The 17264-nt window shown below is 41.8% G+C and overlaps 2 protein-coding genes across 6 annotated transcripts in view; one reads left to right on the forward strand and one right to left on the reverse strand.

The window, feature by feature from the left end:
- The first annotated feature begins 498 nt into the window (after positions 1-498).
- Positions 499-7501, forward strand: lsm8 (LSM8 homolog, U6 small nuclear RNA associated). The gene is made up of 4 exons (XM_086009197.1): positions 499-619; positions 3723-3763; positions 6420-6547; positions 7178-7501. Exons 1-4 carry the CDS (start codon positions 589-591, stop codon positions 7266-7268), a joined length of 291 nt encoding a protein of 96 aa, XP_085865323.1. The 5' UTR covers positions 499-588; the 3' UTR covers positions 7269-7501.
- Positions 7502-9616: 2115 nt separating this feature from the next.
- The window catches only part of LOC147106249 (alanine and arginine rich domain containing protein), a 214608-nt gene continuing 206960 nt past the window's right edge, over positions 9617-17264 (reverse strand). For all 5 annotated transcript variants that reach the window (XM_086009196.1, XM_086009195.1, XM_086009194.1 and 2 more), the window contains 2 exons: positions 12525-12570; positions 9617-11371 (listed from right to left, as the gene is read on the reverse strand). In XM_086009196.1, coding sequence (XP_085865322.1) covers positions 11223-11371; positions 12525-12570 — 195 coding nt within the window. In that variant the 3' untranslated portion in view covers positions 9617-11222. The remainder of the gene's footprint in view (positions 11372-12524; positions 12571-17264) is intronic.

Consider the following 17264-nt stretch of genomic DNA (forward strand, 5'->3'; position numbering starts at 1 on the left):
AGCAGGGGCGTTCTCCCTGGTGCCCTGGCCAAAAAATATTTATCCCTTAATCAACCCACAACAATGTGGTTAACTCTTAACAACCCTCTGAAATGGACCAGCAAGCCACTCAGTTAAGGACAATTAGGGATGGGCAATAAATGCTAGCCTTGCCAGCGACACCCACATCATCATGGGAATAAATAGACATCAGTAAAGCAAATTATCCGGTCATTATCACATTGCTGTTTGTGGGAGCTTGCTGTGTGCAAATTGGCTACCGCATTTCCTACATGACAACAGTGACTACACTTCAAAAAGTACTTCATTGGCTGTAAAGCGCTTTGAGAGGTCCTGAGGTCATGAAAGGCGCTGTATAAATGCAAGTCCTTCTTTTTTTCAAATAACAATAGAGTGAAAACAAACCAGGAGTGGGTCCCCAGTGGCAGCTTTCATTGCTGTGTCCCTGAGGCTGGAGCCCATCCTGCTGTCGATCTTCCACTCATGATGCCTGGCTGGGAGGTGGCTCGGTTTTCGCCTGCTTGAGTCTGGTTGCCCAGCAGCCTTGGCGGCGCGGCTGTGAGCGGGAAGCCGCTGCTCGGCACCAGCATGACGTCCGCCTTGGAGAATTACATCAACCGTATCCTTCGGGGCAGGGGGCAAGGGACAAGGGACAAGGGACCGGGGACGCTGGAGCCAGGGGACCGAGACACCGGGCCCCGTCACCATCACTCTCACCCGGGCCTTGCTCAGAGAGGGGGGCTTGGGTAGAGGAGCTGCTTCCCCCCCCCCCGGGGCTCGGGTAGAGGAGCTGCTTCCCCCCCCCCCGGGGCTCGGGTAGAGGAGCTGCTCCCCCCACCGGGGCTCGGGTAGAGGAGCTGCTCCCTCCCCCCGGGGCTCGGGTAGAGGGGTTGGTCTCCCCCCCGGGGCTTGGGTAGAGGAGCTGCTCCCCCCCCCCCCCGGGGCTTGGGTAGAGGAGCTGCTCCCCCCGGGGCTCGGGTAGAGGAGCTGCTGCCCCCCCCGGGGCTCGGGTAGAGGAGCTGCTGCCCCCCCCCGGGGCTCGGGTAGAGGAGCTGCTGCTCCCCCCCGGGGCTCGGGTAGAGGAGCTGCTCCCCCCGCCACCCGGGGCTCGGGTAGAGGAGCTGCCCCCCCGGGGCTCGGGTAGAGGAGCTGTTTCCCCCCCCTGGGGGGGGGGTTTAGGAGGGGAGGAAGGAATTGAAAGAACATCCTGTACTTTTGTAAGAGGCAGGAAAGATAAAATGTTGCAAATGGGAGTGGCAAAAATCAGACAGCATGAAAAATGGGGGCAGGGATTATTATCTGAAATTGTTGAACTCGATGTTGAGTCCGGCAGACTGTAAAGTGCCTAATCGAAAGATGAGGTGCTGTTCCTCGAGCTTACGTTGAGTTTCATTGGAACAACGTAATAGGCCGAGGACAGCGATCAGAGTGGGAGTGAAGCGGCGAATTAAAGTGATAGGCGACCGGAAGCTCGGGGTCATCCTTACGGACTGAACGGAGGTGTTCCGCAAAGCGGTCGCCCAGTCTTCGTTTGGTCTCCCCAATGTAGAGGAGACCACATCGTGAGCAGCGAATACAGTATATTAAAATGCAAGAAGTACAAGTAAATCGCTGTTTCACCTGGAAGGGGTGTTTGGGGCCCTGGATAGTGGGAAGGGAGGAGGTAAAAGGGCATGTGTTGCATCTCCTGCGCTTGCACGGGAAGGTGCCAGGCGAAGGAGAAGGGCTGTTAGGGGTGATTGAGGCGTGGACCAGGGTGTCGCGGAGGGAGTGGTCCCTTCGGAATGCTGAAAGGTGAGAGGAAGATGTGTTTGGTGGTGGGATCATGCTGGAGGTGGCGGAAATGGCGGAGGATGATATATTGAATGTGGAGGCTGGTGGGGTGAAAGGTGAGGACAAGGGGAACCCTATCGTGGTTCTAGGAGGGAGGGGAAGGGGTGAGAGCAGAAGTGCGGGAAATAGAACTGACACGGTCAAGGGCCGTGTCAACTACAGTAGAGGGGAATCCTCGGTTGAGGAAAAAAGGAAGACATGTCTGAAGCACTGGTATGGAAGGTGGCATCGTCAGAACAGACGCAGCGGAGACAGAGAAACTGGGAGAATGGAATAGAGTCCTTACAGGAAGCGGGGTGGGAGGAAGTGTAGTCCAGGTAGCTATGAGAATATTTTAGCTGGCCTGGTCTCAAAGCAGGTCTTGCACATTGAATGACTAACTTTGTATTCAAACTGCAGTTCTCATGGTTGTTACAGATCAGCCAATAGAATAGTGGAACAGGTTTGAGGGACTGAATGACCTACCCCTGTTCCTATATTTTTTATATACAACTCATAGTTTGCTAGTATTTACCTTTTATAACTGTGCATCAGTTAGAAATTGGCTCAATCTGGCATTTTTCTATATTTTCAGTGCTCACATATGGAGATCCAGTGCAGTCTTCTGCATTTTCTGTTTAAATATTTTCAGTTCAGTATTTTATCAGGATTAATCTTTCTTGTGGTGATGGGTGTCAGAATAATTGAGGGATATGGTGAGTAGGTGGAGCCACTCAACAATAACAATTTGCAAATAACAACAGAAAACGCTGTAAAAACTCAGGCCAGGGCAGCATCCGTGGAGAGAGAAATAGTCAATGTTTCAGGTCGATGACCTTTCGTCAGAACTGACGAAGGGTCCCAGACCTGAAACGTTGACTCTATTTCTCTCTCCACGGATGCTGCCCTGGCCTGCTGAGTTTTTCCAGCGTTTTCTGTTGTTATTTCGGATTTCCAGCATCCGCAGTATTTTGCTATCGTAATAACAACTTGCAGTTGTATAGCATCTTTAATGCAGAAAATGTGCCCATGCATCTGACAGAGGACCTAAAACAATAGTGGAAGAATTTAGAGATGATGAAAAGCGTAGTTAAAAAGATAGGTTTGAGGGTTTTAAAGATAGGGAGAGATGGAGTTTGAAAGTAGGAGAGAGATTGCTGATGGTGGAGCTGGGGAAGGGTGTGCACGTGCAGGAGGCCAAAGTAGGAGGGATGTAGGACTGGAGGCGGTTGCAGAGAGTGGGGAGGCCATGGGTCTACTTGTAAATGAGGACACGGATTTTGAATTAGATGTGTTGGATAGGAAGCCATTGAATGCTGACTAGGACGGGAGTGACAGGAGAGCAGGATCTTGGTGATGGAGTTTTGGATGAGTTGGAGTTGATGGAGGACAGTGAGAAGAGCATTGGAGAAATCGAGTCCAGCGGTAAAGAAAACTTGTATGAGGATTTCAGCTGCAGTAGGAGTGAGTTAAAAGCGGAGATGAGTGATATCATGGATGTGGAAGTAAGTGATAAATGGCGATGGATTGGATATGGGACTTGAAACTCGGGGTCGAATCTAACACTGAGGCTGCGCACTGTTTGGTTTACCAGGAGCGAATAGATGGCATGGGAACGGGGGTGTGGTTAGGAAGGTGATGGTAAAGCATGGAGATTTTGGTTGGAGGCAAATAAAATGTCTCCAGTGTTCCTAATACAGTATTCAATTGGAAAAAGTTCTGGCTTATCCACAAATTAATGCTGGGCAGTGTGAGAACATTTGAGGTTGTTCTGGAGTTGAGGATGGAGGTAGAGCTGGGTGTTAGCAAAAATATGGAAATTGACCTATGCCTACGGATATTGTAGGTGTACTCTATTGACTAAGGAGCAGAGGCAAAAATCAGTATATTATCTTAACTTGAGTCTTCAGGTACTGTTGCAGTGGTCACCGCAGATGGAAGAATGATTGTGGTGAGTTAACCTTCATTTTGGAGATCTTACTAATGAAGTACAAAACTAGGTTACTGATATCTGGGGTGACTCAGTCGTGGAATTCCAGTGGGGAAATTACCAGTTTGTATGGAAGAATTCAAGTGAACCAGTGGACTCTATGGCCACCCAGCTTTATACTTGAGATTGAAACCTGGCCAGTCAGCTGGAGAGACACCCTGGTGATTTTTTTTACTGGACTTGTGCAGGGCAGATTTCACCAGGCCCCCAGGAGCATGCAGACCAGGAGGTTTTACGATCTGCTTTCCCTGCACATGGGAGGGGGGAAAGAATTTGAGGAGCAGCCTGTTCAAGTAGTGGAAGGGGCTGCAATCTCTGGTGCTATATGTAAATCTGGTATAATTTTGTAAATATAGAACACTTTTATCCCAGTTACAGAATGGATATGCAGCTAGGACTTTTATAAAATGGCTCATGTATTGGTTTGAGGCGACTGCACTGTACAGCACTCTCCACTCCAGCTTTGTACCGATGCTGGGAAGGATTGCTGAATACATAGCCATCTACTAGTGATGCTCACCTATGCTAATAGGCAAAATGGTCTTCTGGGCTGTCGCCTGGAGGATGAGGTGAGGAATTGGTGTCTGTGCAGTAGTAACAAATACAGGAGATTCTCCCCTGTCCTGTACATATCAATTGTTTATTGGTAAAAATGACTTAATTTATACTTGCTACTGAGCATTTTTAATTTGGATGGGCTGTCCTTTTTCTTACTGATATCTTCCTTCAGGAGTGTGGTGGTGGCATAAATATCTGCTCCCTCCACCATCGGCATATCGTGGCTGCAGGATGTACTATCTACAGGATATACTGTAGCATGTCGTCAAGGCGTGCTACACCTTCCAAACCCGTGACCGCCACCACTTAGGACAATGGCGGCAGGTGCAGAGGATCACCTTCAAGTTCTCCACCAAGTCGCACACGATCCTGAACTGGACGTATGTCTATTGTTGCTGGGCCAAAATCCTAGAACTCCCTACCTAACAGTGTTATTGGGAGCACCTTCACCCCACGGACTGCAGTGATTCAAGAAGGCGCACCACCACCTCTGAAGGGCAACTAGGGATGAGCAATAAATGCTGCTGTTGCTATCCTGAGAATTTTTTTTAAAGGGAACCATGGTCTTTAAAAGTATGTCTATGTAGTATGGATACTTAATTACAGACCTTGAAGTTTGCAGCTAGGTTGCAGTTTGAATGTTGTGCTCCATTTTGGGCTGCCCTATTTTAGGGTGGATATCAAGGCTTAAAGGGTGGAGAAGAGATTCACTAAGATGATACCAGGGAGGAACAGCTTTAGTTATTAGGATAGGCCAGAGGAACTGGGGCTGTTTTCATTAGAACAAAGAAGGATAAGAGATCTGAGAAGACATGTTCAGAATTGAAGGTTTTTAATAAGGTAAATAGGGAAAATTACTTCTACTGATCAGTGAGTCAGTAACTAGAGGACATTTATTATCACCCTACCAGCAACTGTTTTGGAAGTGGAATTCATAATAGCTGTACAAAAGTTAATGGATAATTGAAAAAGAAAACATTTAAATGGTTACAGGGAAAAGGAATGGGAATAAGCAAATAGCTCTTTGAGCTGGCAGAGGTATGCCAGGCCAAATGGCCTGTGCTGTAAAATTCCATGAATGTAGGAGAAGGAAGAAGCCATCAGATAACTGAACACTGATGAGAGCCACTTTGTGAATAGCACACAGTAATACATTCTGGCTAGTAGAAGTGGAAGTATTTTGTTTTTCGCAGCTTAATGTATTCCTGGGCATTAAAAAAAAATGGTCTTTGCCTTAATTTGTTGCCCATGCGGCTGATTGATTTAAAAAAAAAAAATCTTGCTTGCCTTAATTTATAATGGTCCTCCTTTAGTAAAGTAGTTCCAGAGCATTCTGGAAATTGTAGAAGTGAATTGATTTGGCATTGAATTAAATTTGCTTTTATATTGGGTAGTTCATTCACTTGAAATTGAGTTCATTAATCTATATTACCCTGTAACCTGGTGAAAATTTTTGTGGTTGCCGATATCACTTGGTTTACAATCTTCTGAAACCAGCTTTTGTCCCCTCCCAATCTTGGTGTCAGATTCATTTCCCTCCCCCTTCCTGGTCCCCTTTAAACGCTTACCTGATGGCTGCTTCTAGTGTTGTAGCGGCCTGATATTCCATTCCTCTTTGCCAGTAAGCTGCCTGTGGACAGCTATTCGGTGCCTGCAGCTCGCTGGCTCAATGATAATGAGGCCCGAGGCCAAATATTGAGTACGCTTCGGGCCAATCCATTCAGGATCAATTCCTCCACCCCTTGTGCTCAAAAGTGGGTGCACTTGATTTTCAAGCCTATATCTCAAAATCTTAATACCTGGAAAATGTTTTCTCTTCCCTAGATATTTTTCACTTGGGTCTTTGTTGGTGTCTTCATGATATACTTCATTTGGGTTGTGGACTGAGTTTTATTGCGGTCATATGATGAATTAAGATAGTATCACAGTGTAAAGTCTTAAGAATTTTGCCAAAATAACAGCTAGTAGGGGAAAAAAAGCTACACCAACCCTCGGAAGCTGAACCTTTACCCATACATGTATGGAATTATGAACCGCTTTCAATTGCTTCCCATCACAGGGAACCCTAAAGGGATTTGACCAGACCATCAACCTAATCCTGGATGAGAGTCATGAGCGAGTATTTAGTTCACAACAAGGCGTGGAACAAGTAGTACTTGGCTTGTACATAGTGAGAGGAGACAATGTGTAAGTGGTTGGAGATTACATTGTAATACAGTGCATCATTGGTAGAAGAATCAATCATACAAGTCCTGCTATACCAACTGTTGACTTGAATCATAACTTTTTGAACCAAATAAGCTTTATACAATATTTATTAAAACATTCGGTGTATTAGCCTTTTATGTTTTCTACAATTTTAATCAGAAGATAGAAAACAGAGAGGTAAATTTAATTTAAACTGATGGGGGAAAATGTAGTAATTAAGTATAAATGACAAGTACTGAGCCCTTGGTGCTTTTCAGCTTCTGAACTGATGCTGACCAGTAATTAAAGTATAAAAAACCTCTGGGAACAAATTTAGAAATTGTTTTGAGCCATTATTACCGTAGGTTTTATATAGGTATAAAATGAACAGTTAAAATACAATCAATCACCATAATTACAGGGCAAAGCAGCTTTATCTTTGGAGTTTATCTCTGCTTCTTTGGTCCTAGTAAACAATACATGCGAGTCTGCTCTAAAGTGTACAGGAGTCACTTTTCTAATCCCGGTACAATAATCTGGCTGGATGAATTGACGTGTAATGCTTTAACTAATGTCACTAATGTAAAAGTTAAGATTGAATGCATAATCACTTGACCTCTTGTATTACAGGGCAGTGATTGGTGAAATAGATGAAGAAACAGATTCTGCTTTGGATTTGGGAAACATCAGAGCTGAACCTTTAAATTCTGTGGTACACTGAAAGACATAAGAACTTTGTGAATGCATGGCTGGCAGTGATGAGAATGGAGAACTGATGCATTCACAATAGTGCATAATTCTGTAAGCAGTTTGATGTCTGAAAGAAATTATTTCCTATCTGAATATTTTTATGTCTTTGTAGTTTTGAATATTTACATACATTTCTTAAACTTGATTGTATCGCGTTCTTGCTGATCAATGGAAAATAAACTTAAAATGCAATTTTAAACTAAATGCTGTATTGCTTAATTGTATATACAAGTTTTTCCTCTTGCCCCTCCCCAAAAATGTGAGCAACTGTAGTTCAAATATTTACAAAAAATAATAAAACTAGCTATTTAAGTTAAGTAATAAATGCTGACAACCAGAACCCAGTTCCTAGAATTACAAACAGGTCAGTAAAATGTAATTCTTTGCACTGGCTGTCAGCTTAATGCCTTGTAGATTTCAGAAATAGACACATGCATATCCTTTGGTTTCCTTAATGACCATCTTTTAAAATAATCCTACTCCCAGAAGTTAATTTGCTACTTACTTAGTTTCTTCCCTAGAAAATCAGAAATTCAAATACCTAGATCTTTAGAAAAAATTGTATGCATGATGTCTGTGCTTCTACTTTATTCTGATTGTCCTTGGCCAATGTCAATGGCATTGTTTCCAAAATGGCCCTATTTTAATACTAACACCATCAGTCTACATCAGTGAATTCTGCTCTTTGAAAAGCTGCGATTTGGATGATTTCTTGATTTCTGTAAAATACTTTGAATATAATTGGCACTAAAACGTGTCAAGTTATTACCAGAAAACATGAGTCAGGTGGTACAGGAACTCATTTTACAGTGGCAGTATATACACGTTTTTGAATTTGTGGTGGGAAGATGTGATATATTACTCCAGAGGCCTGGGGAAAGGATCTATATTTTGAGCTGGATTGCAAAATGTGAGAACATTTATTTACTGTGGCAATCAATGTGCGCTGAACTCTATCAGAGGATGAGGTTCTTTTTCACAAACGTAGCAGAAATTTTCAACACTTTTCTCCCAAAAACTGTTGATGCTAGGACAGTTGGAGCTTTCAAGATTGAGAGATGGATTTATTTGTTAGGTAAGGGTATGAAGGGATATGGAGCAAAGGCAGGAAAACGTGTGTGGCGTATAAACACCAACACAGACTAGTTGGGCCGAGTGGCCTGTTTGAGTTGTAATTCTATGAAAATGGAGTTGATGTACAGATCAGCCACCTACACCAGTTCCTATGTTCCTTCAAATCACAAATAAACATCTACTTCAAAACAGAAATAGAATTCAAAATATTGTAGGTAAAAGATCCTCTAGTTAATGTGGAACAAGTATGGAAGGACTAGATGATTCAGCCTTTCATGCTTGATCCTTCCACATACTGCATACAATTTACTTTATCATGAATTCTCTGACTGTAATCTGAGGGAAATGAGCAATCGGGTAAAACTTCACTGATCCTTGTTTGACGGATAGTGGATTGTCTAGTGATTTGTAGGGGATGATTTATGGAATATACTTTCATCTCCCTTTTCCCCCCAGTTGTCCAAACTTTATTCCATGGAATATTTGCAACATGGCCAAAAGCGAGGGAGCACTGCAGCAGGACTTGGTGTCTTGAAACATTAATAGCCCCTGTAAAATATCCCTTACTCTGGCAAATTAACTTACTACAGAGCCGCCACCTTGATAAACACTCCTTCACTGAAAGCTTCACTACTCTTGCTGTAGCGCTGCAATCAGCTCAAATTGTGCAGGAATAACCGCAAGCAAAAAGGATTATGCTCCAATACATTAGGTTAAGGTGTAGCATATAAAATGGGAAGAAATTAAGTACATTACCTTGAAGAAACTTCAGATGACACACTGAAGCTATGTTCAGCAAAGAGGGAGAGAGCTGGCTCTGGGCCTATCCCTTTAGATTAATCCATTAAATAGCTGACCTAGACATGAGAAGGCAATTTGAAATGCAGGACAAAGTGGCAAAGGAGGAGGAAGCAGTGCCAAGATCACTAAAGGTAAACTTTCTTGCAGTGGTAATGGGAAAGTGTAGCAGGAAGTCTGCAGAACTAAATGTGAAATTGTCTTATGATCTTTAAAGATCCAACAGCCTCTGGAAAAGGCCAACTTTAAAATCTTGAGAAAATGAAGAACCAGTACTTTACCCAGTGAGATTTATAGTCCCTAGATTATAAAACTTGATGTTCAGCACAGAAAAATAAGAGATGATAATGAAGTTTGGGGGCCCACAGTCTGATTAGGTAGTTTGGTAATCTTGGGGTTGCAGACCTGGTGACCGCTTTGTGAACCTCCTGAATTGAACACTCAGTGTTACAATACTAGTTTTAATGTAGATTACAAAGTACAATTTATTTTGCAAAACACAAAATCCATAATTTTGTTTCATCATTGTAACAATATGGAGCGGGATTTCCTGTGCTGGACACTTACATAACTCACCCTATCAGAATTCCCAGGCTATGGAAATAAAGTGGGTTGATACCCATGCCAGTATTGGCATAGCTGGGATGGATTGTGACATTTGCCAGTCTCGCCAAAGAACCTTTAGAACAGTTGACCCCCTTCTGAGATGGCTGCTTTGACTAGCTGCCATTAAGAAACCAGCTTTTCCAAAGTTGGTGGGCCTACTTCATGTAAACACCAGTTCACTGGGAGCACTAGAGGCAGGAATTCTAGCAGGTGACCTCATCCATGTAGCCCCCTTTTTAATGCCAGGTTCAAAGGGAGCGGACGTAAAAAAAAAAACCCTGAATTTTTAAGAATCTGGTGTCCAATTTCATGCTTTGATCCATAAAATAGAAAGGCTGCAATTTCATAGAACTAGGTCAGTGTTCCCAACACTGCCGCATCCACAAGGCCCATACAACCAGACATTCAATAATTAGTCAAATTAGTTAAACATAGCATGGATTTTGCTAATCTAACTACTTGATTCTGTTGGTTATCCTTTCCAACAAAACTGCCAAACCACCTCATCACATTAGGGTCTGACCTAATGGAATGATACCAGATCACGTTCCTTCCTTTAAAAGAGGTGAAGCACAGCCTCTGAGTAGCAAGAGGGCTCTTAAAGATCTGTGGAAAATACCCAAATAAATCCTTGGGACCAGTTGATGCGCTTATTTCACTCGACTGGTTGGAGGCTTCTTGCACAGCACTGAATTTATGAGGGGGGAAAAAAACTGACTTGACTAGCTCTTTTAGTTACGGTATTAATGTTTGGTAGTATCTATGAAATTAAACATCATCGACTATAGGAATTTCTTGCGTCCCAGAAGTAAACATTAGCATTTAATGTTGACATTGTTGTGCAGTGCAATGCTTTTATATATAGCATGTACCACAACACAAGTCTGAAAAGTCTTGGCACTATTTTACAAGATAAACTAGTGTACAATACTGTATCACAATGGAATGAACATTACTGCATAGGACATTTTTACCACGGTAATATTCACAAACAGTCTACTTTACAACAATTTGTGGTGAAAATGCACTTTGTGCATTTTCAGACATTCTAATTCAGATTATGGAATGTTCCGTTAATTAGACCTTGTTAAATAGTTGTAAGACACTGATGCTGGGAAATTGTGGTCCCTAAATGAGACTATTAGAATTGGTCTGTCAGTATTGGCCAAATGTCATTTGCAACAAATAAAATATGAATAGATTCTGTACAATAATTTTACATAGATATAAAAAGTTCATCCTGAGCAAATATAGTTGCAGAAATCTATATGCTGCAGTATAAACTTCCATGTTTTTGCAATCAGTTAACCACATCATGGAATATTATAACTAAAACTGTATTTTGTACTCGTAAAATTATCACTGGATAGGTTTGCAGGAGAACTTATTTTGACCTGCTTTTGTGCAGAAAGTTCATCAAATATTTTTAATTAGTGTACAGCACAATTCAAAGCATGTAATTTTTCTTTAGAACCTCCAGGTATTGTTCTGTGGCTCTAGTGACAGGGTCCTGATCTTGGTTTACGCTCCTCAAGGAGCCAGCAGCAGATCCCAGAGGTGAAACTCGTGTAGATCCTCTATCCAAATCAGCAGTGGCTAGAACACAAATTTTAAAAATCAGTTTACTGTACCAAATGAATCTGCTCGCTCTTTCATATTTCCTGAAAATCTTCCTGTAGGCTATGCTTGGTCATCCATATTCTCATAAAGCAATTTTGTATCACTGTGTTTAATCCAGTTGTACTGTTGATTACTAAAACCTGACTAACTTACCTCTAACCTCCTTCAGCCCTACATTCCAGCTTGCACCTTCTGATTTTCTGACTATGGCCTCATTTACATTCATCCCCCACCCCCCTCCTCACCAATAGCCATCTTGGCCACCCTATTCTGGAATTCTCTTCCTAAACCCCTCTGCCTTGCTACCCATTTCACTTCTTTAAAATCCATATTTTTGATCTTGCCTCTGGTCACCAACTTAATCCTTTTTCCAATAATGCTGGGTGTCTTTTTTTTGTCGTAGTATTTTGGAACATTATGTTAACGTTGTTGTCATACTCTTTCCCCATTTATTTAATTGAACATTCTGACTTTGTTTTGAAACCATAATACCTGGGTTTGCACCAATAAAGTCCATGTGAGAAGTTTCTCACCAGGGTGGGAGAAAGGGCTGTATGTGGACAGAAGGAAGAATCTAAGAATGGTAGGTCAATGCAGACCATTTCTGACCACATCTCTTAATAGGCTGTTCAACAATCTTATGGATGGAAGCAAACAAACTGGCTATCTGCCTATTAAAGGAAAGAAGTTGGGGGGGGGGGGGGGGGGGGCAAAATAGCAATTTTTGCACAGGTAATTTGATATTATAGCAGTCTTGTATTAATGATTCAAGATTAGTACTAATATGTAAAATGTCACTTGATTACATTGTGTAAACACATGTAACAAAAAGAAATTCTCCTCAACTACATTGAAACAGCAGATGCAGTAATGGTCACAGTTAATGCCTGTTAATTCAAAATTGCTTAATTCAAATTACTGGATAATTTGATATCAAATTGCGCTAAGAAAAATCTCCAGTGCTATTTTAATGCAATTGCTTCATTTGAATTACTGGATAATTCAATATTAAAAAACAGCTTTGAATCATCAGTTGACTATAATTAGTCCAGTACTTAACCTAATATATTAAATCAACCAAAGAATTTATATAAATCAACCAAAGAATTTATATATTCTATCATTTTACCTTGAACAAGCTCTTTGGAAATATTTTTTTGCAACGCATCCTGCATCTGAAATAATAACATTTTAAACAGATTAATGCAATTCGATAAACTACTGAGGAAAGTGAAAGTAAAGCACTGAATTAGACAAGAACCAAATATGTATTTAATAGTATGTGATATTTCATTTAGAATAGCAGATATTCTAATTAGGCAGATCACTAAAGCATAATGATATTTGGTGCTGGCCCACTCATGGGCATATGGAGCATGCCTTCTTTGTAGAATGAAGTAAAGCCTATAGCATTGTTCATTTTTCTTAGAAGTTGAACTATTTACTAAATTAATTTCTCCCTGAAGAGGACTCCTACTACTCTGGCACTTTCCAAGTGGCCACGCTGAGCTGATTTCTGCTCCCTTTTTTTGCCCACCATCAACCTTCACAGAATGTCCACAAAAAATAAATACAAAAAATCCATCAAAATTCTTACATTAATTGATTAGGGAAGAGATGGAACAGAGATGTAGTATGATCCATCTGTGTCCATTATCAGACACAGACGAGGCTTATGGACTGCAAAATTAGTAGGAAATGAGTTCTGCCTAATTTTGGCCCCATTCATTGGTCAGGCCTGGGGTAGGCGAAGGAGGTTCCTGTATGAGCAGCAGCAACCTTCATTGACATACTCAGATTGGTGGTAGGTGGGTATGCTGAACTCCAAATGCCTAGCATGCCAGGTGGGAAGGGTGCCTTGAAGTGGTATTCCAGGCTGAAGGGCATGTCCGAGGCATACGATGGTTCATACAAGTTAACACTTAGGCCAGTTTTCTTTATTTCCTGTTCACACTTAGGGTTTCATGAGGCTTTGTGCTAATTGTTAATTAATCCTGCACCCTCTTCCAGCTCACTAACACCCATGAGTTTGCTAATGGAAATTCTCTGCTGAAAAAGGAAGGACCATCGTAGGGATGCCAGGCAAGTTTGACTATCCAAGGCTCTGTGCCCTCCCATTCAGTACCTACATTCTCGCAGCTGTAAAGGGAGTGAAACTGCTGCAGACAGTACTAGTGGAGGCTCTTTTTTCCCCAAAGGTGGGTTCACTACAATATTTGAATACTGTACTTAAATGTTATGCTGGATGGTTCTTCAGAAACACCTTGATCACAGCACATCATGCTATGTTCTATTGTATGAAAGACATGCTAGGGTCATTAAGAGCTGGTGATGCCCGTCTGACTCAGATGAGATGCCACCAACCATTTCTGGAGGCCCTTGCATACCTACCTGCCAATGACTGTGGGGATCCGTCTTCAGTGTGGGCTAGGTGCCAGGATATGCCAGCTGCTGTAATGCCACCTGGAACTAACATGCAGCAGATGGTAGGAACATGCAGGGACAGAAATGGTTAGCTATGGCCTAACACTTGGCTGTATGCCCTTGCAAACATACTAGAGTGCTGGCCTATGGGTTAGTGCTATGAAATGACAGAGGGCAACACTCTTTACAAGCACCTTGCACAACACCACCTCAACCTCAGCAGCCATCAGTGGGTTAGATGCTAGGTTGCTCCATCATTTGTCCACAGACTCATACCCATATCTAAGTTTCTTCTTCCATATAACTTCTGATGGCAACACATCAGAAATTTGGGCATGTTCTGCCCAAAATCAAACTGGACACTTCTAGTACTTCCACAACCTATTGTCAGCCTCTCTCCCCTTAATTCTTTATAGGTGGCGGTGCCTCTGCCCTATGCATTCATTGCGCTGTTAGCCTTACTTCAGTGGCAGTACTCTCACCTCGGAGTTAGGCTGTCAGTTCAAGCCCCACGCCAGAAAGTTGAGCACATAATCTAGGCTGATACTTGTGCAGTACCGAGGCAGTGCTGCCATCTTTCAGTTCAGATGAGATGTTAAACCTAGGCTGTCTGCCCTCTTGGGTGGATGTAAAGGTTCCCATGGCAGTATTCAAAGAAGAACAGGGGCATTCTCGGTGTCCTGGCCAACATTTATCCCACAACTAACATTACAAACAGATTACCTGGTTATTTATCTCATTGCTGGGGCCTTACTGCATACAAACTGGCTGCCAGTTTCCCTACAAGTAACTACACTTCATAGAATTTAAAGCACAAAAACAGGCCATTTGGCCCAACAGATCTAAGTCAGTGTTTATGCTCCACATGAGCCTCTTCCAACCTTACTTCATCTCACCCAAACATATCATTCGGTTCCTTTCTCCCTTATCTAGCATCCCCTTAAAAAGTACTTAATTGGCCGTGAAGCACTTTGAGATGTCCTGAGGTTGTGAAATGCACTATACGGCACTTCTTAATCCCCTGTCCCCTTAGCCTTGGCAAATGCTGCTGATGGGGTGAAATATCTTTTAAAGGATTTCTGAATTTTTGTCCCTCTGTTGTGATACACCCCTTTAATTGTTCCTATTCCATTAAATTTCACGAAAACGCCATTTTCCTTTCCTATCACCAGTGTCTTCCCCAGCCCATTCTGAGATTTCTCCCAGAGGTGTAAATAACTATTCAGATTAGCTCATGCCAGATAATTGTGTGCTATTTGTGCTTAACTTTTCAGGTATGATTTGCACCAGTTCTAAACTTTTTTGGAAGTGGCTTAGGCCTGAAGATGAAAATCAGCCCCAGATGGGATGCAGCTACAATATTACCATCTTTTCTTCTAAAAGCATGCTGCTCATTTATGATAGACTACACAACTGGTGTAAATATTCAGAATTTAAAAGGCTCTATTCTATGCTAAACAGACACCAGGATGAAGATAATCCTTAAAATTAGCAAAAATCAAAGAAAGAAGAAGAAAGCTGCAGAATGCAGGAAGATATCAATGGACTGGTCAGGTGGGCAGAACAGTGACAAATGGAATTCAATCTGGAGAAGTGTGCGGTAATGCATTTGGGGAGGGCTAACACGGCAAGGGAATACACATTAAATGGTAGGACACAGAAGTGCAGAAGATCAGAGGGACCTTGGAGTGCATGTCCACAGATCCCTGCAGGTAGCAGGCCAGGTAGATAAGGCGGCATACGGGATACTTGCTTTTATTAGCCGAAGCACAGAATATAAGAGCAGGGAGGTTATGCTTATAAACTGTATAAAACACTAGTTAGGCCGCTGCTAGAAGACTGTGTGCAGTTCTGGTCACCACATTACAGGAAGGATGTGATTGCACTAGAGGGGGTGCAGAGGCGATTTATGAGGATGTTGCCTGGGCTGGGGAAGTTCAGCTATGAGGAAAGATTGGATAGGCTGGGGTTGTTTTCTTTGGAACAGAGGAGGATGAGGGGAGACCTAATTGAGGTGTATAAAATTGAGGGGCATAGATTTAAAGTAATTGGTCGGAGGTTTAGAGGGGATTTGAGGAAAAATTGTTTTCACCCAGAGGGTGGTGGGGGTCTGGAACTCACTGCCTGAAAGGGTGGTAGAGGCAGAGACCCTCATCACATTAAAAAAGTACTTGGATATGCACTTGACGTGCCATAACCTACAAGGCTGCGGCTCAAGTGCTGGAAAGTGGGATTAGGGTGGATAGCTTTTTGTTGTCCGGCACGAACAAGATGGGCCGAATGGCCTCCTCCTGTGCTATAAATTTCTATTCTATGAAAGGATATCAAATTTATCAAGAATATAATAAGTCTGTTTACTCCAAGAAAAGTATCACTATTATAATACTATTTTGGCCATTATATATATATACCTAATGACAAAGTTATATTAAAGGACCTCAATTTTGTAATGCTTGGATTCAGATTTCAAATAAAGAACCAATATCAACAATAAGAGTTCTATTCCTTTTGTTTATCTGCAAGAAAGAAGCTTTGCGAGATGAAAGCAAATTGTGAAGGAGATGCAATTATAAATAGTCTGTAAAGTTTGCATAATCACAAATTTATAAAGTTGGTACTGCTACTCATCAGTGTTACCAGATGTAAAGTGCTCAAGTTTTAAAGGCAAAAACAGTTTGATATTATGAGTGTTGCCATCAAAAGGTAGTCCATGGTACATGCAAATTTCTCTTGCAACATTGCAATGTCAAAAAGAAACATTACTACTGGGCTACTCCAACAATGCTAAAAATACTCCAAACAATCTGCTGGAAAACACAGCCTTTAAGCATTATATCCTTCAGAATTAAGCAATTTAATTTTAAAATCTAAATAATGCAATATAGTGTGCTTTTGTACATATAGATGTTTATGTTAGACATGAATGGACTTCACAATACCAACAGCATTGATTTAGACAGATATAAAGAAAGGTAACCCCAACTTAGCATACAGCCACAATGATTGTTAGTCAACAAGAACACATGACTACAGACCTTGTTATGCATCTGGGTGCACAGAAGATAGGTGAGAAACAGAGTTGTGAGTGAGGAGCTGGAGGAGCGAGAAACGAGAGCTGTGAGTGTACAGACCTCTCAATTCAGGGTTAAATTCACTGTTTTGTCTTTAAAAAAAAAACTCATGCTGTGTGAAAGTAAGGTTTAACGATAAGGGTTTTAAAGTAATTCAGTAATATTTATGTAGAAATCAAATTAACTTTAAACTGAAACTCAAATGGTAGAAATTCAAAATGTTGTGGAAAACATAATTTCCTTCTGCCAGATAGCACAGGGCTTTCTGCTTTCTAGACATTTAGTATAATTTATAAAGCTTATTTGATTTATCACTGCAGAGCATTTAAGAATGAATATGTTTACAGTAATTTATATTTCTTTGACGAGAAAGC

This window comes from Somniosus microcephalus, chromosome 16 (genome assembly GCF_052327205.1).
Source record: "Somniosus microcephalus isolate GS21.2 chromosome 16, FLI_Smic_1.0, whole genome shotgun sequence".
NCBI classification, from domain to species: Eukaryota; Metazoa; Chordata; class Chondrichthyes; order Squaliformes; family Somniosidae; genus Somniosus; species Somniosus microcephalus.

Excerpts from the sequence above, each read along its gene's own strand:
- lsm8 (XM_086009197.1), top strand. The coding sequence starts at position 589 with ATGACGTCCGCCTTGGAGAATTACATCAACC. Across the intron at positions 620-3,722 it reads CTTGGAGAATTACATCAACC|GTACTGTTGCAGTGGTCACC; the intron begins GTATCCTTCGGG and ends TTGAGTCTTCAG. Across the intron at positions 6,548-7,177 it reads ATAGTGAGAGGAGACAATGT|GGCAGTGATTGGTGAAATAG; the intron begins GTAAGTGGTTGG and ends CTTGTATTACAG.